This window comes from Panthera tigris, chromosome D1, assembly GCF_018350195.1.
Source record: "Panthera tigris isolate Pti1 chromosome D1, P.tigris_Pti1_mat1.1, whole genome shotgun sequence".
Lineage (NCBI taxonomy): Eukaryota > Metazoa > Chordata > Mammalia > Carnivora > Felidae > Panthera > Panthera tigris.
Window position 1 is genome coordinate 65,424,643 of NC_056669.1, and position 26,148 is coordinate 65,450,790.

The following is a 26,148-nucleotide window of genomic DNA, read 5'->3' on the forward strand; positions in this document are numbered from 1 at the left end:
AATGTTAACAATTGGTGAATTGTGGGAGAGCATACAAGAGTTCTTTGAACACTTCTTGCAACTCTTCCATAGCTGGAAACTACTTCAAAATAAAAAGTCAAAAAACTTAAAACCTACAATGACTATGCACTCAGAGTAACAAAGTCCTTATGAGACTATAAAATCTAGGGGCACCTGGGTGGCTCAGTCGGTTGGGTGTCCGACTTCAGCTCAGGTCATGATCTTACAGCTCGTGAGTCTGAGCCCCATGTCGGGCTCTGTGCTGACAGCTCAGAGCCTGGATGGAGCCTGCTTCGGTTTCTGTGTCTCCCTCTCTCTCTCTACCCTCCTCTGCTCATGCTCTGTCTCTCTCTGTCTCAAAAATAAACAAACATTAAAAAAATTAAAAAAAAAAAAATCTAGGCTGCTGTTAAGTCTCTAATATCTGCTTCTATATCCCTGCTCTCTCACTCCATTCCATCCACACAATTTTCTCACTGTTCTTGAACATAACAAGCACATTCTTGTCTCAAAACCTTTATATGTCCTGTGCCCTTTGCTTAGAATATTTTTCTTACAGATATGACATGGGTCACTCGGAAAAGGCTTGAACTAATCACTCTGTTAAAATTGGAACTTCCCTTCTCCAAATACCATCCTCTTTCCTGTTTTACTTTTCTCCACAGACCTTATTAACACCTTACACACTATAAACTTTATTTATTTATATAATCACCTCTTCTTCCCCACTAAAATATCAGTTCCATTATAGGAAGGGTTTTTATCTGTTTTGTCCATCACTGTGTCTCTAGACCCTGAAACAATGCCTGGCACACACTAGGCTCTCAATAAATAAGTACTGAATGAATACATTTTATGTTACTCTTCTGGTTCATTTAATAAACATCTGTTTCCTTCTCATCTACTTTACTATTTTGTCCAAATCTGCTGCTCACATTCAGTTCACTTCTCATTTATAAAAAACAATTCAGTTATAACAAACAACAGAAAGAAGCAGCAACACATTCTCCTTTTAGCAAATATATTTTTTTTCAAATATATGAAGGATCATTGTTTGTGAATCCTCAGTTTTACTGTCAGGCTGTGGAAGGGGCAGAAATAACTCTGCAGAATGTTGGAAAGTCAGCTTCCCAGAACCATCACCTCCTACCCCTCTTTTCAGCATCAACTAGAAGGGATGTCAGAAAGCAGGAATCCCCTCCTAGAATGAAGTGTCCAGCAAAAGGCCATGGTGATGATAGCCAAGTAAAAACTGTGACCCTCTTGTGTTCTATCGGTTTTCCATCTACCACCTACCTGCAAAAGATCTGAGTTTCGCTCAAATTTTAACAGCCCTGGACCTTTACCATCAGTGCCACTGCATTTGATACGGAAAGAAGGGAGGCCCTATGCAGGGAGAGAACTCTAGTAAGCACTGACTTACGCTGTGAGTAGAGCAGGATTTGAAACTCCAGAAGAGCACAAGTAAAAAGCTGAAACACATTTTCCACCCCAAGCAGTTCAAAGACCTCTCTGACAGGAAAGTCAAATAAGGGAAGCTCATTAGTACTTGGTCTCTGGCAGATTATTGGCCCATAAACTCCAGAAAATTTCAAGGACCGGCCAGGAGGTGGAAGTGGCACCTCATAGAGTACATTGTATATGTAGCTCTCAAGGGGCAGTGGAGGGGGCTGAGGTGAAGTGACTGCCTGGTGAAGTTGTTCCAGCACACTCCGGCATGCTTTCATAAAGGACATGGGTGTTATGAGGCAAATGCACTTAGAGACGTAGAGCGTGTCCCGGCTAATGTCATAGGAGTTGAAGCGCTGAAGCTTAGTCCCAGGAGTGCCTTCACCATCGTCCATGCCACTGTCATCTTGGCCATCAGCAGACGGAGAATGTAGGATATCATACTCAGCATTATGCATGTGGTAGAGGGTCTGCATTGCACTGCAGATCTGTTTGCTAGTCACCTCCTCATAAAATGTGAGGGCAAACCCAAATGTCCGAGAGCCATCCTCCCTTGTGATAATAAAGGCATGGAACTGGGGCTCCCTGGGATCAGCCTGGGTCTTGAATGCCAGCCCTTTGGGCATGCATAGCTGCAAAAGACAACAAGGAAACAAGTGGTGAGAACTCACTGTTGGTCCTCTTCAGAATACCATCGCTATTGATTTACTCACAGAGTACCTATTATGCTAGGTGTTTGAGAGATCAAGATTAATACAGGAAAAGATCTGTCCTCAAGATCGTCAATTCTAAGACGTGCAAGTAAATAAAATTACAATGCGGTTATCAGGGCTATCCAGAAACAAAGTGCTAGGGTAACACAGAATGGACAACTCAACCCAAAAACATCAGAAAAGGCTTGTTGATGAGGTTATGTTAGAATTCATGAGGTAGACAAGGGAGAGAAGGGTATTTCAGGGACAGGGAGAAAATGCCCAAAGATAAGGAGGTAAGAGAAAGCTTGGAGAATTTAAGTAGGTGGTTAAGCATGACAGCATTTATTGGGAAAGGATGCTAGAAATATACCTAAAAACTAGACAGATAAAATTTTGCACCTAAAAATAAACATAAAGTTTTAGATTCTTATCAGCTCACAAAATTCTGCCATCAAGAGAACCTTCTCTTTTCACAGAAAAAAGGGAGCATTGCACATAAAGGAGATGACATAATCAGGATAAAGATGCAGTTTTTTTCACTTTAACTCAGATGGGTTATATAAAGAAACTTGGATAGCTAATCAAACTGACCTACATCAATTGGTCCCCATTTTCCAGGCTTACAAAAACCAGGCTATACAAATGATCTACCAGCAGCCTGGGTTAACAAATAAAAGGATATAACATATAACCTTATGGTATATCCATTACCTTTGGACTTGACTTCCCAAAACCTAGATGTTTCTAGAATACAGCATGTCAAAAATAAAATAAGCACTGAACCAGGAGTCAAAAAACTTGAGGTTAATACTCAGTTTCTTCATCTGTTAAATGAAGATAATACAGTCTACTCTGCCTACTTCACAGGGTTATTATGTGCATCAAACAAGACCATCCTCTAAAAAAGTACAGAAAGCTATTAAGAATTAATATAGGCAGTACAAAGATGTGATGAAAAGCATAGCACTGGAACCAGACTATGGCATAGTGATCAAATTGTAGCTCAACTGCTTCTTAGTCATGTGACTTTAAACACATCACTCTTTGGATCTTAGTTTCTTCATGTATAAATGTGTGTGTGTGTGTGTGTGTGTGTGTGTGTATTTAATATCATCTACGTAAGGGGTATTATGAAGATTACATGAGTTAATTCATGTAAAATGCTTATCACACTGCCTAGCACAAGGTGAATACTCAATAAAAGTTAGATTATTCACAGTAGTATTCTTCTACATGAGATTTAAAATGTTGTCCTATCTAAAATTATGATGAAACAAAATACCCATTTCTGCAGTATCACTCAGACATATATACAACCCAGATTGAGAGAAAACTGCTTTAAATCGGACTCACTGTGCAATCTCAATGCTATAAGCAACCAGGAGCTCAGTACCACAAAGTTCAATGACCCAGTACTATGTATTTGTCTGACAAAACAGAAACACACTGTGACTTTTCAGTGTATTTCATACATCCTGAATATCTGATTTGTTGATCAAAATGTAGAATCATAAATAATAATCATATAACCCCTTCTTCAAAAGTTCCTGGTAGTTAGTGGAATCACTGCTACCACAGCCTGGACTCACAATTCCACTATAAATTACTTTGTAAATTACTTCATACTTGTAGCTAACAAATACTAACCATTCCCACTGCATCTTGGTCAAAGGGATTCCATTCTACATTCTCAGGGTATCGGGCAAGGACCTTGGACTTGAATGTTCGTCTCAGTGGTGTCTGCTCAAAATTTTCTCCTGCAAGAAAAAGAATGAAGTAAATCATCTCTACAAAGTCCCTTGAAATCACAATGTTATGAACGTCTGAGCTTGGTAGTCCAGCAAGGTACAGAAGTAAAGGCAAAGGGGTTAGGTTAGTATGCCAACCATCTAAGAACAGGAAAGGTATTAAAGTCATTAGGTAAGCAAGAAGCTGAAAAGGTTTAGCATGGTTAATACTGGACACAACTAACTATCTTTTCTTTTCTTGAAAATGAATTATTACTACAAACCCAATGGTTAACCTTCCTGGGAGAGTGGAGAAAGTGCAAGGAATGAGAAAAGGATTATATCCATCCTTTTTTCCCCCCAAAAAAAAACACAATTTAGTTTGCTTTAAGTCAACTGATAACATAGAAGCATAAATGATTTTAAATTCAGAATCAAGTATGCATTTCTATGATCTCAGAAAAAAACACAAAGGGACTAAAAGATTCAAGAACATTAAGAAAGCAGATTTCAGGGTAAATCTAATGAGCCATTTTGTCAATTCAGAATCATTTGAGATTCTGAAATTCTCCTTTGTTCCTCCTTTCCCCCTAAAAACAGAGTATACTGAAATAAAGAACATTAAAGTGAAAAAAGGAAGAACCAAAGAACCCACCACCTAGAGGGACACAAATATGAAAAACCTACTGGTCAAAAAAGGCACAAGAAAGTTAGAAGGTCAAAGGGTACAAAAATGCCACTGTAGAGACATATGTAAGAGCCACCAGAAAGCTTTGGGTGTTCTCAATTTTGTTTTGTTTTTACCTTCAGTCGTACTGGAAATGAAAGGGCTGGCACCATCCCTGGCTTTAGAAGCCTGTATGTACTGGCATAATGCTATATGATAAATGAAATAACAGAGTATTACAATAAAGCAATGTTATTCAAACTTTTTTGACCATGACTCCAGTATGAAACAAGCTTCACATCATGGAGCAATAAATACATACATGATGCGTGCATATAAATTTGCCTAAAACAAATTTCGCAAAATAATACTTACCTTACTTTGTGGGATGCCCTCTCATAATTTCTACTCTATATCATTAAAACCAAATATACTAATTGCAGACCTACTAACACAATGCATAGTTTGAAAAAACATTACAATACAGCATAATAAGATGAAGCGCTCAACAGATATAAAATTACTATAAAGTCACTGGTACTTTATCCAAAAGTATCCTGTCCCAAATACTGCTTTTCCAAAGGAGTTAAGGAGTAGGGGGCAAATTAAATGCACCTAAATATTTCAAATAAATAAATTTAGTAGGACTCCTGGAAAAATATGTGGAAAACATGATCAAAAACAATTCAATTGAATTCTATACCTGTTTATTGAGTAATTATGTCATACAAGGGCCCGAGGTACTGTGGGAGATAGCAATGAACCAAATCAAGTACCCATCCTCAGGACGTTATACTCTTAACTGTATAGGAAAAAGAACATACACAAATAACCACTTCACAGAGAGGTTACTATCTGGCAGGCTCCAGATTTTTAGTCTATGTGGTCCAACCATTCAGAGCACGCTTGTACAGGACCCTGTTTGCATGTTCTAGTTGATAATATAAATTCTATTCCAACTACAGTTTTTCTAAGTTGGTTTGGAACCCAAAGGACCTGGTGATTAAGGAAGACATATTGTCCACAAACACAGGGCTGGGATAAATGTAAAGTCAGATAGTCCTTCACTCTAAATCATCCCAGAGGCATCTCAAGTTTCTAAAGAATTTATAACAATTCTGAGGTGCCTGTTCCAGAAATTAATAATGATTCCAGTCAGAAAGTTATCACTTTTATAACTAAAACCTTCACTTCCACTTTCTCTCAGGTTTTGTCCATCATCAGAAGTCCACTTATTCATAACTTTCAACTTCTGACAAGACTCAACCTTCCTTCTATTAATAAAGCCAGTAGCGCAATTTCAATACTTCCCATTTCCTGACCCTTCTTCCAAACTTAGTTTTCTGAAGCTCTTCTCCAGCAAATTTCATCTCTCAAAATACATCTGGTAATCTTCACTAAAGAAGAGTGGCAAAATCAGCAGGCAGCTGGTAACAGTGGTAGTAACAAAGCCCTATAGCTATATACAGCTAATCTCAAGCTTTCAGTAATACCTGCGAAGAGCCCACCATGGCAAGCCTGCACTTACTGTACAAAAAAATTAAACAGCAAGCAGCTGACATAATGATCTTGTCTATAGTCTGAGAGTCTCAGAATGTTTATTTAAACTATATTCAGTTCTAAGAAGATAACTATGTCTTTCTTCTAAGCTTCATTACTTTTAGTTGTCAGTTTGCTCATTTCTTCCTTACTAGGCCAGAAAATCCCCTCACTAAAAACCACAAAATATTTGAACATAAACAGGAATTAGGGCAGTTACCACTGTCCCTAATGAAAGCCTTTAGAGAAAGATATTTTTCTAAGATGGCTGTGTCCCTTAAGACATGATGAACATTCAAAGGATGGAACAGGGGACTATTTTAAACAGCAGAGAAATGAAGCCAGAGGTAAAAATGATGAGCTGACCTGGAGTACAAAGAGGAGGAAGAAGCTAAGAATCACAAGGAGAAATGGTCTTCAGATCCTCTGTCCCCACCACCTCTCTACCTCCTGCCCCTGCTTCAAACAAGCTAAGTAAAAATTTCTTGTTAAAGAGTCAGGTTCTGAGTAAAGGCACCAAAGAGAGTGCCAATCTTAGACATAAGTCTTTCTGCATATTAGACTGGACCAGTATCAGGAGCCTAGTGTTTTCACTGCAGGGGGAAAGGGGATGTATAAAGAGGTATGAGAGCCCTGAGATCAAATTATGTTTATTACAGAACCCTATGAAGAGCATCAGAAAAGTTGCAGGGTAAGAGGATTCACAAACCTAAGATATTTTTATTAAAACAATTCAGTCTTTCATAATATACTGAGGGATGAGTTTTGAGAATAAGCGGCAAGGAGTTAATGCCACAGAAACACCTACATACCCCACCTCCTGAAACCTGTACATATGTCACATGTCCCTTAAATCCTCAATTATTCAGACCTTTGGAAATTCAAACAATATTAGTAATAAGATATCACAACCACAACCGTCCTATTGTCCTGAAACCTAACTACTTATTTGCCCAACACATACAGAGTCCACAAATGTCAGCAATTCTGGATACCAAGAACTAAGGCCCATTTCTAACAGCAACTTAAAAATTAGTCAACTAGGTATAGATCTATCTTTGTGAATCTGTCCCTGGGGAAGTACAATTCAAATAAATCATAACAGGTTTTTTTTTTTAAGACTGCACGCCTTACAAGGACTTCTATTAGGTTCTTTGTTTACTTGTTCTGCTTTGACCAAGTCAGAAACAAACTGACATTTGTATTGCTATTAGCCTGTTGGTACTAGGTTGATTTGAATAACCCTAAATGTAGGATGCTTACAAATGAGAAGCTTCAAAGGAGCCCCTAAACTCTGAAATTATTTACAAAATTTTGTATGAAAATATGTGCATTCTTCTCAAGAGAAAACACAATTTTCATCAGATTCTCAAAGGGTTCCATGACCCAAAAAAATCAGAAACCACAGCTCCAAGTGTTTCTATTTGGGGCAGGAAACATTTGACCACTTACAGATTAACCTAAATGGGTAGGTTTACATACAGTCTAAAATAAAATATATTCACTACTAAATAACTGCTTTCTGGGTTGATGTTGACTCAAAATAGGACATTATTTTCTCCTTTTTTATCATAAGAAGACTATGGATGCAAATTTCTCTCTCTTTAAATATACACATATATGTGAACAAGTTAAAAAAATATTATCTTCAAAACTTCTGTCTGAAGTCATCTGAAAGATCATCAGAAAATGTCCACCAAGTTTCAATCTGTGGGGAAAGCAACAGTTTTGAAATGGTAGAGCAGATATGAAAAGGCATGTCCCAAACAACAACGTGAGAAAGACCCAATACAGTCAAATCTCCATCTGGTTTATGTTAAATTACACAAAACTTCTCCAGAACACAGTGTTAGCTTAAATTCAAGCAAAATAAAAGTAACCATCAGTTCCTAGGAGAGTGTCTACAGGACACATTTGTTATACCTACATCTTGGATTATATATACCAAATAAAAGGAGTATTTCAATTTCTAAACCTAACAGTAATCAGAGTTGACATACACTTAAGAAACTTTCCATAAAATTTGAAGTTTGAAAAAAAAAGAGAAAACAGAGCAAGAGCTAAGGGCATTTTTGTATCTCATCCCTTAAAAGAGATGGGAAAGATAATACAAATATCTGTGAAACTACAACTGAAAAAAGATGACTCTGTCAACAGAATAATTAATATCTAGCATGATGGAGGTTCTGCTTCCAGTCATAGAAGAGTAGCTCCTATGAGACCAAATCTCTTGCAGATAACTATGAACACTAGACAGAAAATTAAAAAAACAACTACTTGAAGATACTAGGGAACAAAAGGCAGGCAGATCATGAGGGAAAGAGAGGGTCAAAATTTGGAAGAAGGTAATGACACCAAGTGTCCCTTCTTATAGCTTTTGGCTGGGCAGGTCCCAGTCTGTGTCATGAAAGATGGCTAAAATTCAGATAAAACTTCACAGTCTTACTAGCTTCACAAACCAGAAGACAAACTGTAAAGCAACCAACATAGAGAAGTGAGGGAGGGAAATTCCAAAGAGAACCCGAAGAAGGTGCCTCAAACTGTGTATAAATTCTGCTGAAATCTCTGGCTAATCCCTGAACTATGCATGCATGGAACAGACCTCAGGCAACCAAGTCAGGGCTAAAAGAACTGAACTGAGATTTAAACTGCCATTCACTGCAGGGGACAAAACAAACAAAATTCAGTGTTCTTTGGAGGAAGGTAATGGGATCCAGACTGTCTACAACATGTCATACTCAATAACAAGGACACAACCCAACGAAACTATTCAGCATATAAAGAAATAGGAAAAAAAAAAAAAGAGAAAGAAAGAAAGAAAGAAAGAAAGAAGAAAAATTGACCCATTCTCAAAAGAAGAGTCAGTCAACAGGAACTGATCCTGACTTGATCCAAATACTGGGATTAACAGACAAGGATTTGAAAACAGCTATGATCATAATAAATGAACAAATAGTAGATCTCAACAGCAAAAATAGACTATAATTCAGAAGATGGGCTTAACAATCTGCCGATTGGAGATGCAGAAGAGTTAGTGAACTTAAAAAGAGCAAAAAAAAGTATCCAATCTGAAAAACAAAGAGAAAAAAAGATTAAGGAGAAAAGGAGAGTTGAGGAGAGGACCCCAGAGATCTCTGGGGCAACAAGCCTGATATACATATAATTGAAGCCCCGGAAAAAAAGGAGAGCAAATGAGGTTTTAAAAGAAGTTTTTTTAATTGAAGAAATAATAATCAAAAATTTCCCAAATTGGGTAAAAGACATAGATTTACAGATTCAAAAAGCTCAGTGGATTCCAAGCAGGATACATACCAAGAAAATAAAAACTGTACATCACAAACTTTAAAAAAAGAAAGAAAGAAAGAAAGAAAGAAAGAAAGAAAGAAAGAAAGAAGAAAAATATTAAGGAGAAAATCTTGAAAGGAGACAGAGAAAAATGATACATTAAGGAAAAGAAATGATTGAAATTACCATGGCTTTCTTACCAGAAACAATAGAGATCAGAAGACCTGGAACACCATCATACAAGTACTGAAACAAACAAATAAAAACCTGTCAACCCAGAATTCTATTAGCAGAAAAAAATCTTTCAAAAATGAAGGAAAAATCAAAACATTTTCAAGTAAAACAAAACTAAGAGAATTCACTGCTACCATGCAGTGTACTGCTACAAGAAAAGCCCATCCCAGTAAGTTATATATGATTCCACATACATAACATTTTGAAATTACATTTTAGAAATGAAGAACACATTGGTGATTGCCAAAGGTCAGAAATGGGGAGTAGGGGGTTTCTATAAAAGGGCAACCCACAAGAATCCTTGTGGTGATGGAATTATTCTGTGTCTTGAGTATAGTAATGTCAATATCCTGGTTGTGAGAGCATCCAATAGCATTGCAAGATGTTACTACTTGGTAGAGGGTAGAGAGTTGTCTCTGTATTATTTCTTACAACTGCATATGAATCTAAAATTACCTCAAATAAAAAGTTTAATGTCTTTAAAAACTACATTCTTTAATTTAAAAAAAAATTTTTAGGGGTGCCTGGGTGGCTTAGTCAGTTAAGCGTCTGACTTTGGCTCAGGTCATGATCTCCTGATTCGTGGGTTCGAGCCCCATGTTGGTCTCTGTGCTGACAGCTCTGAGCCTAGAGCCTGCTTCAGATTCTGTCTCCCTCTCTTTCTGCCCCTCCCCTGATCGCACTCTGTCTCTGTCTTTCAACAAGAAATAAATGTTAAAAGTTTTTCAAAAAAAAAATTTTTTTTAGGGACGCTTGAGTGGCTGAGTTGGTTAAACACCCGACTTCAGCTCAGGTCATGATCTCATGGTTTGTGGGTTCAAGCCCCACGTCAGGCTCTGTGCTGACAGTTGGGAGTCTTGAGCCTACTTCGGTCTGTCTGTCTCTGTCTCTGCCTCTGTCTCTCTCTCTGCCCTCCCCCGCTTGGGCTCCCTCTCTCTCTCTCTCATAAAATAAAAAAACTTTTAATGATTTTAACAACCTGTCAAGGTTTTAAAGCAGAGGCTTCAAGCAATACAATTCAAGCATTCAAAGCTATACCTTGGACTGAACTCTTCAAAGACAGCTGAACTCTATCTTTCCCTCCAGGCCCAAAACAGAAGTGTCACATGGGCTGCCTCATCTCACCACATCCACACCAATCCTATAAGGTCTAATTCACATTATCTACAGCAAGAGTAGTAGAATTTTTTTCCTCTGGGAATGGATACAACCAGGTTATTATGCCTTCATTTGCATACTGGCATTCTAGGATGTCCTAAAACTGATCCTTTTGGTGACAATGGTGACCAATTCAGGGCCACTCGTGCTATAAAGTTTACTTCCCGCACTAAAAGATGTCACTATATTTTTCCTGTTAGAAACATTTCTAAAACAGACCGCCCATGAAAATTGTATTACTACCAACCTACACTTGGTTTCTCGTGCATGTTGAAAAACCAGCTTGTGTTTCACCTTTAATTCACTTGCTGCCTCAGCATTCTCCTTGTCTTCCAGATAATTTTCTGAACCCCTGTAAATCAGAAATCGTTTCCTGCCATCTTTGACTAATGGGACACAGTGCAGTAAGAGAAGGGAATGCAAATTTCTACCTAAACAAAAATTAACATTGCTATTCCTTTTAGATGGCCATTTCATTACTATCAGCACTTTTTAAATGGAGATAGCTTAAAAAACACAGTAAGGGGGCGCCTGGGTGGCTCAGTCTGTTAAGCATCTGACTTTTGATTTTGGCTCAGGTCATGATCTCACAATTTGAGAGATTGAGCCCTGTGCTGAGCCCTGCATTGAGCTCTGTGCTGAGCATGGAGCCTGCTTGGGATTATCTCTCTCCCCTTCTCTCTTTGCCCCTCCTCCGCTCACCTGCATGCACTCTTTTTCTCTCTCAAAATAAATAAACATTTAAAAAAAAACACAGTAAGACTAGGTATGTTTTGGTAGCTACAGAAAACCATTTAACACTATACTCATCGCTCTCCCTCACGTCTTCTACATATGAAATTGAGGCAAATTTACAGCTTCTGCAGCAGAAAGAGGGTAACTGCTCCTTGAAGAGACAGGCTGTACCCTGGCCCACATGACCAGGTGACTTGTGCTCAAGAGTCAGACATTTACAAATACCCAAAATGCAGGGAGTGAGCTGCCCCCCACTTTGGACACACCACAAGGACACTTCTAAGGCAATAACCCAGAAAAGCTGCTCACCAGGCTTTTCAATAAAAGCAACAGAAACCATCTGTTACCCCTTTGTGTTCCCCTTGAGGTACATTTGTTCACTTTCTTTCTCAACATATTTTCTTTGTCAGATAACTTTCGATTTAGGTATACAGCCATTACTTTTTTTGATGCTTTGCCTCCTGCTTGACATCTTCCAGGCACCATACTTAGTCCAACTCCTGCATCTAATATTTCTAAAATGGCTGAACTTCTCAGGTACCCAGTTTTGGTTTTTTTTTTAAGTTTATTTTTTTATTTTGAGAGAAAATGAGAGAGAGAGAGAGAGAGAGAGAGAGAGAGAGAGAGAGAGAGAGAGAACAGGGGAGGGGCAGAGAGAGAGGGAGACACAGAATCCCAAGCAGGATCCCAAGCAGGCTCCATGCTCAGCACAGAGCCCAAAGCGGGGCTTGAACTGTGAGATTATGACGAGCCAAAATCAAGAGTCAGTTACCCAACCAACTGAGCCACCTAGGAGCCCCTGATGTACCCAGTTTTAACAAGAGTCTGAGGTTTAAAAAAAAAAAACAATAACAAAAAAAAAACAAGAGTCAGAGGTTTGAGAACCGAATCAGACAGGACTGCTCCAAACAACAGGCAGGACAAAACTTTGGTAACAAGGTGTCAAGTATAGGCATTGCCTCCCTTTTAGCCCAGCCAAAAACCCTACAGGGCACACATCCATTGGGCTAACATCTGTAACTTAGATAATCTGTTCTGTTTTGTATGGGAAGCAACAAGCTATCAAATTTATGGTCTTTCAGAGTAGTCTAACCAACCACTCTTGTGAGCTGGATATACATATACTGTACTGAATTACGTACAGTACATACTATACTGAATTACTAAAATAGAGTAAGAACTCCCAGAGGCTATACATATGCTATAGGCACTTTTCTCTAAAAGCTAGCCCCTCCAGTAAAACAGGCTTAGGCAAACCCAGTGAACTGGGATCTCTAAGTAAGAAATGGCAGAGGACAAATATGAACAATCTTCATGCTCTCCTTAGCACCAAATTTTAAACTAATCAGCCTAAATTAACTGTAAGCAACTAACCCAGAACGCAGGAGACAGAGTTAAGATCCCACCTTGGCTACTCACTAGTTGTGTGACCTAAACAATTTACTGAGTCTTGTGGGTCTCACTTTCCTCACCTAAAAGATAAAGAAGTAGAGGACGAGTTGTTGATCTATAACGGTTTTTCTAGCTTCATCATTTCATGACTTAATGACTGTTGGGCCTCAAGTCTGACCCAGCATGGAAATTGTCCCCTTTGAATTATGAGAAGGCATGCTTTAGTTCTCCCTCTGCTGCCTCTCTCCCCAAAACCCCATGAGAACAACATAAGGGTAGGGGTCAGGGTGGCATAGCCACAGAATGAAAATGAAGGTGAGAGCAGCAAAATTTTAGAAGCTGAAAAGGAGATGGATGAGTGGTTCCTGACAACAGACTAGAGAAAGCTAAGATATAATACAACCTCCAAAAAGCTCAGGAACTTGTAACATCAGGCACTTATGGAAGTAGGGATAAAAATGGAACTAAAAACAGAAGGACTGATTGAAAGTCTATTGAAGATGGCATCAGCTCATGAAGATATAAATTGTTTTAGAACTGTAAAATGGAACATTATTCAGCCATTAAAAAGAATGAAGTACTGTTAGATGCTACAATACAAATGAACCTTGAAAACATTATGCTAAGTGAAAGAAGCCAGACACAAAATGCTACATATTGTATTACTCTATTTATATGAAATATTCAGAATAGCCATACATAGAAACAGAAAGTGGCTGCCAGGGGACTAATTGCTAATAGGTGTGCAGTTTGTTTGGGATGACAGAAATGTTCTGGAACTAGATAGTGGTGATGGCTGCAAAACACAGTGAGTAAACTAAAAACCACTGAAGTGTACATTTTAAGATGGTTTATTTATGTTACATGAATTATACCTCAATTTTTTTAAATAAAAGAACTAGACCCCACCCTACTCCCATACTACTCCCACAAGGGATAAATGAAATGAGTGAGGTCTCAGTCAAAACGGGTGATGGTGGTCACAGGTACAGACTTCCAGTCATGAAATAAATAAGTCCTGGGGCTGTAGTGCACAGCATGGTCACTATAGTTAACAATACGATATTGTATATTTGAAAGTTGCTAAGAGAGTAGACCTTACAAGTTCTTATCACAAGAAAAAAAAAATGTAACTATGTGGTGACAGATGTTAACCAAACTTACTGTGATAATCATTTGCCATATATATACATATATCAAAAATCGTTATGTTGTACACCTAAAACTAATACAATATAATATGTCAATTATATATCAATTGAAAAATAAAAACAAATTTTAAAGAATGGGTATCTATACTTGGGATTATATTCGAGGCATCAAGCATCAACATCTGGGAAACCACGAGCACAGCTGAGAGCAAGGGTATCATTCTAAAAACAGAAAAATAAGAAAAATCTTACATACTGAATGTTGAGACTTCCCAGTGCTCTTCCACTATTTGGCTCTCACAAAGTTGATGGCTAGAATTACTCCCTTGAGGCAGAGATTTAGAGAAACGTTTTATGTGAATCTGACAAGCCCAAGAAAAAAGACCAAGAGATACTCATACTACAGGGAAGAAACTATGCAGCCAGATCATTCTATAGTGAACCTCAGTAACCAATGCCCCACTATTATAAACATCAAGCTTCCAATCAGCTTCTTGGTGCATTATTCTTAAGTGTAAATGGATAGCCAGAGAATCATGAGATATATGGGGAAAGGCTCTAAGATTAAAGAAAGACACCTCTTGCCAATCAATCAATGCAACTTTGAGAAAATAGAAAATTATGCAGAAAAAAAAAAGCTTCAAAAATTACTATCTGGGGCACATGGGTGGCTCAATCTGTTATGCGTCCAACTTCAGCTCAGGTCATGATCTAAAGGCTCATGGGTTCAAGCTCTGCATTGGGCTCTGTGCTGACAGCTCAGAGCCTGGAGCCTGCACAGAATCTATTCTGTGTCTCCCTCTATCTCTGCCCCTCCACTGCTCTAGCGCTCTATCTCTCTCAAAAAACAAAATAAACATTTAAAAAAAAAAAAAAAAAGGACTATCTTCGTGCCTAGAAGCAACAACTCCCGAGTGACAAGCACAGCTAGCACCCAGATCTTGGTTTCTAATACTATTCACCAATAAAAAGAACCAGGATTGCTTAAAGAAATGGTTCCTTCTTTAACTGGAGCAGGAAATACATGGGAGGAGCCTGGAGTATTTTGGAGTGTCAAAAAGCAAGGAAGTACTCAAAAAAACCCATGGTGATGAGGACACATCAAAGAGCCAACTAAAAGATTCCCAATGGCCAAGTCTAGGATAATCTGACCAAAACAAACACACTGAATTATAACCCAAAGTATAAAATAAATATCCATGAGTCCATACTAATAGCAATAAATGATTAAATAAGTAAATAGGGGGACAATAGACAAATTTCCTATACAGAAGAACACCAAACAATTTACATAGATACTCTGATCTCAAAGAGGTGTTATTTTCCTCCCTTAAGTATGGGCTGCTCATAGGAAAAAAAGAGTAACTTTATATTGGAGAAACCTGACAAACACTACCAGATGATCAAGATTAAAATCAACAGTGATGTTGGGGGCACCTGGGTGGCTCAGTCAGTTAAGCATCCAACTTCGGCTCAGGTCATGATCTCACGATTGGTGAGTTTGAGTCCAGCATCAGGCTCTGTGCTTACAGCTAGGAGCCTGGAACCTGCTTCAGATTCTGTGTCTCCCACTCTCTCTGCCCCTCCCCGGCTCATGCACTCGCTCTCTCTCTCTCTCTCTCAAAAATACATAAACATTAAAAAAAAAATTAAACATTAACAGTGATGTCATGTTGCTAATATGCATGTATTCTTGATGTAATATGATGAGAATGGCACTTTACCTCTGTAGTCTTCATCTCAAAAAACCATAGCCTCAATCTAATCATGAGAAAAACATCACACATATCCTGATCGACATTCTACAAATCTGCTAACCAATATTCTTCAAAATTGCCAAAGTCATCAAAAAGAAGGAAAGTCTAAGAAAGTGTACTACTAAAGGAGTGTAAGGAGGCATAACAACTCATCGCAATGCGGTATCGTGAATGGAATCCTGGAACAGAAAGAAAGAGTATTATGCAAAAAACTAAGAAAATCTGAATAAAGTATGGAGTCAGTCCAAGAAGTCTACTATCCAAATAGGACTACTCCATAAAGAGAAAAGAGAGAAAATAAAAGGGAAGATATTATCAATAATTCAACAAAACTTCTCCAGAAATAAAGGGCATGAATTCCCAAAATGAAAGTGGTCTCCAAAGATCTAACACAGTAAATGAAAACAGACTCACACTTCAGTAAGTAATAACAATAATAATAATAATGTATCAAAAGTGGTTCATTATTTGTGACAAAGGTACCATCTACTGTAAGATGTGACTACTAGGGGAAACTGGGTGTGGGAGTGTATGGGAACTCCCTGTACTATTTTCACAACTTTTCTGTAAAACTGAAACCATTCTAAAATTAAAATGTTACTGAAAAGGTTTTAAAAATTATATCCCATATAAATAAAATGTCCAGAATAAGCAAATCCATAGAGACAGAAGGTAGAGTTGTAGTTGCCTGCAATGGGGGGCTATGGAGTAACTTTATGGTATGTAAACTATATCTCAATAAAATTGTGTAAAATAAAAAGACAACAATAAGTTTATGGAAATTAAAGAGGTGCTCTGCCAAAACTAGAATCAACCAGGGAAGATGTACATACAGGATGCAGGAAGCTGGATCCATCACAAGAGAGTGGCAAAGGATAACTCCAAGATAAAGTAAAGGAACATCCCAAGCTGTTCACTGTGCAACAGGCCTAGAGAGCCAATATATCAAACAACACAGGTTGATGGAGCTAGGGCAAGAATCCATAGCTTGTATCAGATTCTCAAAGAGATTTTTGATCCAAAACTTCCATAAACCACTGCTTTAAAGATATCCATAATAAGTCCCACCCAAAGGACAAACTACAAGACTCTTATTTTCTTTCTTTTTTAAAAAAAAAATGTTTATTTGAGGGGGGGGGCGGGGGAGGGGGAGGCAGAGAGAGAGAGGAAGGACAGAGGATCCAAAGCAGGCAGAGAGCCGGATGCAGGGCTCAAACTCCCGAACCACAAGATCATGACCTGAGCCAAGGTCAGATGCTTAACCGACTGAGCCACCCAGGCACCCCAAGACTCCTATTAAAAAAACAACAAACAAAGAAAAAAAACAAGAATCTTTCAGATACTGCAAATCTCAAAGAGAAGAAATGTAGAGAGTAATGAAGCAGATCAACACAGTTTTCCTGATTGCATATCATCAGGTAGGAATTTTAAAAAAGAAAGGAAATAGAGGCACAGTTAAAGCCTAGTGAATATGACTCCAGATGAAACGTGATACCTTATTCTACAGAGCTTATAAAATCCTGAAGTGAGAGGTGGTTTTTTTATAATTTATGTCCTACCTACCTCAAAAAATAAGACATATAAGAAAAACTATACAAAAAATTTTAAATCACAACATTTTTAAAGCAAAGAAACATGTTCGTAAGCACCTATGGCATAACTTAAAAATTGCAAATGACAGCTTTCTTGAAATATATATATTTTTAAGAAATTCAACACAGAAAAAATTATAGAAATGAATACACAAAATATTAAATGTTGTTACATGACTTCTGAAAAGTAAAAATATGTGTGACTGCTATTTTTTCCTTATACTTTTCTGTATTTTCTGAACTTCCTACTATGAACATGTATAATCTCTATGACAAAGAGATGACACTAAAAAATATAAATAATTTTTTTTTATGAGAGACAGAGTGAGCAGGGGAAGGGCAGAAAGAGAATCCTAAGCAGGATCCATGCCCAGCACAGAGCCTGATCTCACAACTATGAGATCATGACATGACCTGAGCCGAAATTAGAGTCAGACGCATATATATATACACATATATATGTATATATATATGTGTATATATACATATGTATATATATGTATATATATACATATATATATACGTATATATATGTATATATATACATATGTATATACACACATATACGTATATATACGTATATGTATATACATATACGTATATATACATATATATATACACATATACATATATATACGTATATGTATATACATATACATATATACATATATGTATATACCTGTATATATATGTATATACATAATATACATATATATATATATAGAAACCACTTTCACAAATATTATTTCATTAAGATTCATTACAACCCTAAAAGAGATTTTACAGATAAGTAAACTGGCTCAGAGATAATAAATCACCCAACAAGTAGGACACAAAATGGGATTAGAAACCTCTCCGGACACCCTTGTCTAATACTCTTTTCACCTACTACTCTAATATTCTTTTCACCTACTACACCAGAGTGGATATCTCTTAGAACTTTAGAATTTAAAGGAGTTAAGAAGTACAGTTTTGGTGTAAGGAACACTCTAAGAGTATAGATGAAGTAATCTTCATCAAGAAGTCTAAAAACCATAAAATCACAAATTCTCTACTGTAATACAGAGTAGTATACTCAACCCACAGGTCATGAGAGGGTTCCTCCCTAACTAAAATCAACCCAAAATCTCCTGGATCCTTTCACTGCACCAAGCAATATCAATCTCTAAGCTGCCCTACTCTCTGGCAGTTAGGACCCTCTAGCAGATGGCCCCTCAGAGCCTTTCCTTGCTCCTGGAATGGCAGAGATCCAGGAAGAGTGACAAATGAGGCTAAAATGGTAGGAGGTGGAGAGTGGAGAATGGGGGAGGAGACAACCTGCCAGTAAGAGAGCTTACTGAAACAACAACAAAAAAAAAAAAGAGAGAGAGAGATAGCGCGTGCTTACTGAGAGGAAAACACAGACATGAGGCTAGAGCCTTCTATCAGTCCTTGGAAGAAAACTAAGACTAAAAGCCACCACTGTTGTCAAAGCTTTAGGTGAAAAGCCACCACAGCTTCTTAGAAAGAGTCTAAAGAGCAAACTATGTCAATTCTTTCTCTCCACCTTCTCAATGTCCAGCATCTTCTTTCTCTCTCACGCTCTCTTGTCTGCACAAACTCTGAAAATGAGTTAGATCAACACTTAGATCAACAACTGTACAAACACAGAACCCCCTTTTTCTGGAAAATCAGTAGGTCTACTAAATGCTAAGCTGAGGATCCTAGCAGAATGACTAACAGAGTAGCAATTTTCCTGCAACTGAGTTATTGATTAGGCAACAGAGACAGCGAATAGTCTTCAAGCTATTACAGTCAAATACCATCATCTCTCCATTTCCCCCCACTATTCTTTTTTCATACTATCTATCTGATACATCCTTGTTGCTTTAGTTGTTCACTCTAGCCTCCATTACTGTCCTCTGAATGGCATATTTCTAGCCAAACAGGATGACTCCATAGTGCCTAAACATGCCCAGCAGTTCCTTGTTCATCTACCTTTTACCCATCTCCATTCATATCCTACCCATATCCTCTAGGTCTAAGTCCTTCCTATCCTTCAAAACTGTATTCAAATGTCACCTTTATTATGCAGCTTTCCCTGATCACTGCCAACATACGCAACTGTTCTCCCTATTTAAATGGCAGTATTGTACCAAACTATGAATTCACTAAAGGCAAGATTACAGTTAATTCATTTCCATCCTTCAACTGGTTTCCAATGAAAGCTCAATTCTTGTGAACAGAACAAATTATTCTTTTTTTCCAGCCTGTTAATATGCCTTAAAACTTTGGTATGGGAGTCAGAGAATCAAACATTGAAAAAGGTTCAAACCAACAAAACGACACCTTTGACAGAAGCTCAACCAAACTAGCATGACATCATAAAAGCTTAAAAAAAAAAAAAAAAATCCATGCCCTTTAATCTGCTGCTATATCCCACCAAAAAGGAACCAGAAAAAAAACTAGCACCCACTAACGTAGCACCCCAATAACACTTTTTTAAAAAAGCAATTTCTCAGGGCACCTGGGTGGCTCAGTTGGTTAAGAGTCAGACTCTTGGTTTCTACTCAGATCATGAACTCACGGTTCCATGAGTTCAAGCCCTGCATCGGGCTCTGTGCTGACAGCTAGGAGCCTGCTTGAGATTTCTCTCTCTCTCTCTCTCTCTCTCTCTCTCTCGGCCCCTCCCCCCCTCGTGCTGTCTCTGTCTCTCTCAAAATAAATAAGTAAACTTTTAAAAAAACTTTTGAAAAAGTAATTTCTCATAGTAGAGCTATTTACAAGAAAAAGAAGAGCAAATGTATAACAAGAGCAAAGTGTAATACATCAACACAATGGAATACAATCCAACCATTAAAACAACACACAGAGTAAAAGAAAGAAAATGAAAAACATTTATTAATTACAGCTGAGTTAAGAAATCTGGCTACAGGGGCACCTGGGTGGTTCAGTCAGTTGAGCGTCTGACTCTTGATTTCAGCTTGGGTCATGATCCCAGGGTCATGGTATCGAGCCCACTTCGGGCTCCGTGCTGAGTGTAAAGCCTACCTGGCATTCTCTCTCTCTTCCCCTGCCCCTCCCCCTCTTGCACTCTTTCTCTCTCTCTAAAAAGAAGAAAAAAAAATCTAAATATAAACAAGGTTGATCAAAAATTTTAAAGCCAATGGCTCCCACCTAGAGGTCCAAAAAGGAAATAGTAAGTATGGGGGGGTATCATTTTTAATATTTCAAAAAGCTGTATTGGAATATATGTGAAAATATTACATAAACTAACTAAAAGGTCAAATTTCTTTGCCTTTGGCTAGAAGTATATTAATCCCAAGTTGTACTTCTAAATAGCACAAGGCAATCAGAAATTGTAACTGCCAGAGTGCCTGGGTGGCTCAGTTGGTTAAGCGTCCCATTTCAGCTCAGGTCATGATCTCAAGTTCATGAGTTCAAGCCCCATATGGGGCTCTCTGCCGTCAGCACAGAGCTCTCTTTGGATCCTCTGTCCCCCAGCTCTCTCTCTGCCCCTCCCCTGCTCATGCTAGCACGCACGCACGCGCTCTCTCTCTCAAAAATAAAAATAAACATGAAAAAAAAAGTTATAACTACCAATAATATATCTGATTGAGAATTTTTAAAAATCTAATTGTAATTTTATAAACACAGAGGGGTTTTTAGAGGACAAAACCTTCCTCTAACTTTTTATTATGAAAAGTACGATGAATTACCATGTATCCATCACTTGGTTTCAACAATGATCAATGCATGTCCAAATTTACTTTACATCTATACTCCCTCATACCAAATTATTTTAAAGCAAATCTAGACATATCATTTTATCTATATTTAAGCATGTGTCTCTAAAAGACCTTTTTTCCTTTTAAGATAACCATAATATGATGATGAATACATTAATGCCAAATCTCTAGTCAGTGTTGAAATTTCCTTGGTTATCTCATACATGTTTGAAACTAGCTTTTAAAAAAAATCACTGAATAAGGGTGCCTGGGTGGCTCAGTCAGCTCAGCGTCTGACTCTCAATTTTGGCTCAGGTCATCATCTCACAGTTCGTAAGTTCGAGCCCCACATCAGGCTCTGTGCTGACAGTGTGACGCCTGCTTGGATGAAGCCTGCTTGGGATTCTGTCTCCCGCTCTGTCTCTCCCCCACTTGCTCTCTATCTCTCTCTCAAAATAAAAATAAACTTTAAAAAAAATCACTGAATGGATATAAAGAAAAATACTGTATCATGGTCTTTAATAGAAAAAAAATTGTTTACAGGAATTTTTTTTTATAAAGTTAAGAGCATGAGGAGAAAAAGTCAATTTCCCTATATAAACAAACCACAAACAAATTAAAGAAACTTTAGATCTGGGATAAAATAAGAGAATAGGGATGGTTAGAAGTAGACATGATTTTCAAAATATTTAACTATCAGTACAGTGTGGGCACCAACCAATGAGAACAAACGATAGCCATACACATATGGTATATAGTCTAGATATCAACCCTAGATAGAGCCCTGACTAAAGAACGAGAAGAGAAACCTGAAGAACGTGTTTCCCATACTGAAATTCAACCCTACCTGCAGTGGAACAATAAGCTACAACCACATCAGTCACAACCTAAATTATCCCAAGGTCTTGATAAATACATCTTCTTGGCACAGCTATTAACTCCTGGATCACTATAGATGCAACTATTTATCCTTGAATCTATCATTTAAACTAGGCAAAGAAAGAATTCTCTTAAGCAAATAGCATGGTAAAGTGGAAAAAGGTCTTGATTCTAGCATAACCTAGACCATCGGCTGCCTGTCTCTAAAAGTTAAAACCATAATATCTGGCAATGATAACTGGGAATGTTAATACATTTCAATCTACTGCTTGTAGGTCATAGCTTTTCTGATAAGTTCTGTTAGCTTGCTAAAGAATGTAAAAGATAGTCCTGTGTGCTTATTTAGAATCCTTTTATAAACACGGGGTATCCCGTGACCATTTTAAAGTAAACCTAAAACAACAAACTTGAAGGAAGGAAATGAGAGAGCTACTGAAGGGAAGTAAGAAAGAAAGCCTGGAATTCATCCTGGTTCAATACCATCAATTGAGCCTTATGCAAATCTTCTCTTCCTAGGCTCCAATTTCTCCACCTTCCATAAGGCACCTCCTGCCAACTTTCCAGTCTTACCTCCTACCTACCCCCTCTTTCCCTCTATAGATATTATCCACACCAACTCACTTGTAGTTCCTAAAATTTGGCATGCTTTATCATGTCTTCATTCTTTTGTAATGCTGTTCTCTGCCTAGAATGACCTTCAAACCCTTCTTCGCCTGACTGGCCAATCTACATTTATTCAAGTGACTGCTATCAAAATCTAAGGTATTCCAAAAATGTTGCCAATTCTGCAGCTCCAAGTTCTTCTGAAACTTCTCTGTGGGAGCTATTGTCAGAGCCATTTTACTGGTCATAAACAAATCTCCTTTGAATGTAACATGGTTTTCAGTTCCCTCACTACCCTAGCTCCTAGAACTAGAATCTAGGTGTGTGGTCTAACGGATGTCATTTAAAACAGGACTATCCATTTTCTCTTTTTTGACAATCTCTCTCCATTAACACAAGCTAAAATCACAACTTTTGCCATAAATCAAAGTTGCAGCCAACCAAAAGCCTTACATTTTAGTGTTGCTATTTAAGGGTTAAATTGTAGTGTAGGGCTAACCTGTAGCCTTAAGAAATAACAACTTTGTTTTAACACTGTAGATTAAGAGATAACAGCCTTGCCCTTTCAATCAAGGGAACACAAGTTCAAGGAAAATCATCTGGATTAGTATTTGATTGGATTGGGGCAAGGGCATGTCTGAACTGTTTCCACCCCCATCTGGGAACTATTTCTTTGTTCTGTTCCCAGGTGATGATAAGACGCTGTGGTCGGCTATAAAAACTCTGTACCCCGGCTGTTCGAGACCACACTCTGGTCAAGAGTGTAGGTCCCAATCGGTTGGCCTTTCCTCTCATTGTAATAAATTTTGTTGTGACTGTCACTGGTGCCCGTATCATTCTGTTTCAGGAGTCATGTGGATGTAACAGCTATTAAGTCACATTTTTTTTTTTTTTTAGAAAATCTTCTTTTTATACTGCTACTTTTGTATCACCTGCTTCATCATACAGCTCAAATCTCTCTCCTACTCCATGTATATCCTAATCATTCCCATCAAAACATCCCTGAATCCAGGTCATGATCTCACAGCTCGTGGGATTGAGCGCCACATCAGGCTCTGTGCTGACAGCATGGAGCCTGCTTGGGATTCTTTCTCTCCCTCTCTCTCTCAAAATAAAAATCTCTCACAGCCCCTCCCCTGTGCGCGTGCGCTCTCTCTCAAAATAAAAATAAACATTAAAAAAATTTTTTTATAAATCCCTGAATCCAAAAATGGTGGTGAAATATTCCCCACTTCTACCAGTCTACTCCCTTAAAGAAAATGTGATTGATCTGACCTAACATGTTCCTAGGGGCCCCTTAAGGGCTCTTAATAATGAGTTTCCTAGGGCAGCTGGGTGGTTCAACTGGTTAATCGACCAACTCCTGATTTCGGCTCAGATCATGATTTCATGGTTCGTTGAGTTCAAGCCCCACTGTCAGTGCAGAGCCTGCTTGGGATATTCTCTCTCTCTCTCTCTCTCTCTCTCTCTCTCTCTCTCTCTCTCTCTCTCTCTCTCTCTCTCCCCCCCCTCCCTCCCTCCCTCCATACCCAACCCACCCCCCCACCCCCCCTCCTGTGCTCTCTCTCCTGCTCCCTCTTAAAATAAGTAAAATAAACTTAAAAAAAATAATAATCATCAGTTTCCTTTTCTAAATTCACATACTACATCCTTAATAAGCCATTCTAGATTTTGACTAGAAATGTCAAGCTCTTACCTTCTGAGTCTTGAAAATATGTCCTTTTGTGGTAATTCCATATTCCTTAGATGTTACTGACAGCAACTAAATGATCTCATCCCAAAACTCTTTCTAAACTCTGGGGTATAATTTGTTTGGGTCTAGAGACTTGAATTCATTCACAGGAATTAAATGCTCCAATATAAACGCTTAATGATCTCAGGTTTCAGTCTCCTCTCAGTAACTCAGTTCTATCCTTTCCAATCTATAGATAATTTACCATGACAATGCAGGGAGGAGCTTCTGGGACCATTTCATTTCAGTCCTGGGATTTTTGGTTTTTTCAAATGTGGTTATCTGGGATTTCACATTTAGAGTACTACCTAGCATAAAATACCCTTCTTGAAGAAATACTTAGCACAATGAACATTTCTTTTTGTTTGTTTCTTTTTAGGTTCTTCAAAACAAATCCATAAAACTGTGAGAGGAAGCAGAGATGCTAATTATAACAGTTCTTTTTACCACAGCAGCAAAAACTGAACTAGCCAATCTATTACAAAATAAGGCTAAAGAAGAATTCTAAAAATGAATACACCTCTGCTACCACAGAGACAAGAAAATGTGTAGCCAAAAATTTAAATTCTTCCTCAAGGTGGAAAATATCTCCATAACTCATCAATATTATCAACCTACAAATATTTACTGAATGTGCAAGACATTTAAAACAATTCACCCAAAACCTCACATCTTACACCCTCCCACCAAATTCAAGCTATAAATATAAGCACAGAGTAATGTTTTCTCCATTCAGCCACCATGGGATAGAGAATTTGTCTACCCCACACTCAGCCGTTCTACTACGTTACTACATTATTCCATGCTCGAACAATTTATTAATCTTGACTGAGTTCCTACTATGTACACAGCTCTAAGCTAAATGCTATAGAGACATAAAAATTTACCATTAAAAACCAACACCTCCTGGAATTCATGAAGACATGTGAACAAATCTGTATCTCCTTCTCTGGGTAGACAGGACTTACAAATCTACAGAAGCCTCTCTTCCAGATGAAGCTAGGAAGGTACTACAGTATATCCTGTGATATAAACACTATGATTGGTAAAGGAAACAAGACTTTAAACACAGGCAAATCTAGATTCAAATACTAGTTGCATACCCTGATGAATTTTAAGTAACCTGCCCAAGCTCTTTCTTCAATAAATCTGTTTCCTCATCTTTGGCACAGGGATAATAATACCTTGATAGGCCCATTAAGGGACTAAGTGAGTTAACATATGTAAAGGGACATACTTATAAAGAGCACAAGAGCTACCCAACAAATATTAGCTCCTTTCCTCCCAAAAGGACAGCCATACATGCAAGAGTCGCCTCTAAATCTTTAACCATGAAAATGACACAAAATGCCTTGGAAATTCCCAAATTCTTCCCAAGAAGGAAGCCTCTTCTGCATAAAAGTGACAACATATATCGTGTATCTGCCCAAAGCAGAGTTCAGAGCAGCAAACATGGCTGTACCAAGAACACTAACATATCCCTAAGTCCAAATTCCAACCCACAGTTTATAATAAAGGACCACCTCCTCACTTCCTCTAGAGTGTACAAGATTTAAGAATCTCCTGTCAGGTTACCCTCAATAACAAAAGTGAGTTCTCTTTACCCTTCAGACCTCTACCTCTTATAGTAATATTCATTTTTCTTTTTTTTTTTTTTTTTTTCAGTTTCCTAAGCACTAAAATTTTACCAGCTGGTACTAAATCAAAGCACAAAGACACGCATTTGTTTTACTAAACTGCTATTAAAAGCACTGTATTGGTCATATCAAAGCCTTGTTGTACCACAGGCCCAGCTGTGAGAGCAATGGAAATGTTTCTCTTCCATTGTGCAGAATATTGAAAAGTG

At 38.0% G+C, this 26,148-nt stretch overlaps 1 protein-coding gene across 2 annotated transcripts in view; it reads right to left on the minus strand.

Moving 5' to 3' along the window:
• DENND5A (DENN domain containing 5A) overlaps positions 1-26,148 on the minus strand; it is a 118,547-nt gene that overhangs the window by 75,109 nt on the left and 17,290 nt on the right. For both annotated transcript variants that reach the window (XM_042957781.1, XM_042957782.1), the window contains exons 2-4: positions 4,676-4,747; positions 3,792-3,901; positions 1,424-2,081 (exon numbers count right to left, since the gene is read on the minus strand). In XM_042957781.1, coding sequence (XP_042813715.1) covers positions 1,424-2,081; positions 3,792-3,901; positions 4,676-4,747 — 840 coding nt within the window. The remainder of the gene's footprint in view (positions 1-1,423; positions 2,082-3,791; positions 3,902-4,675; positions 4,748-26,148) is intronic.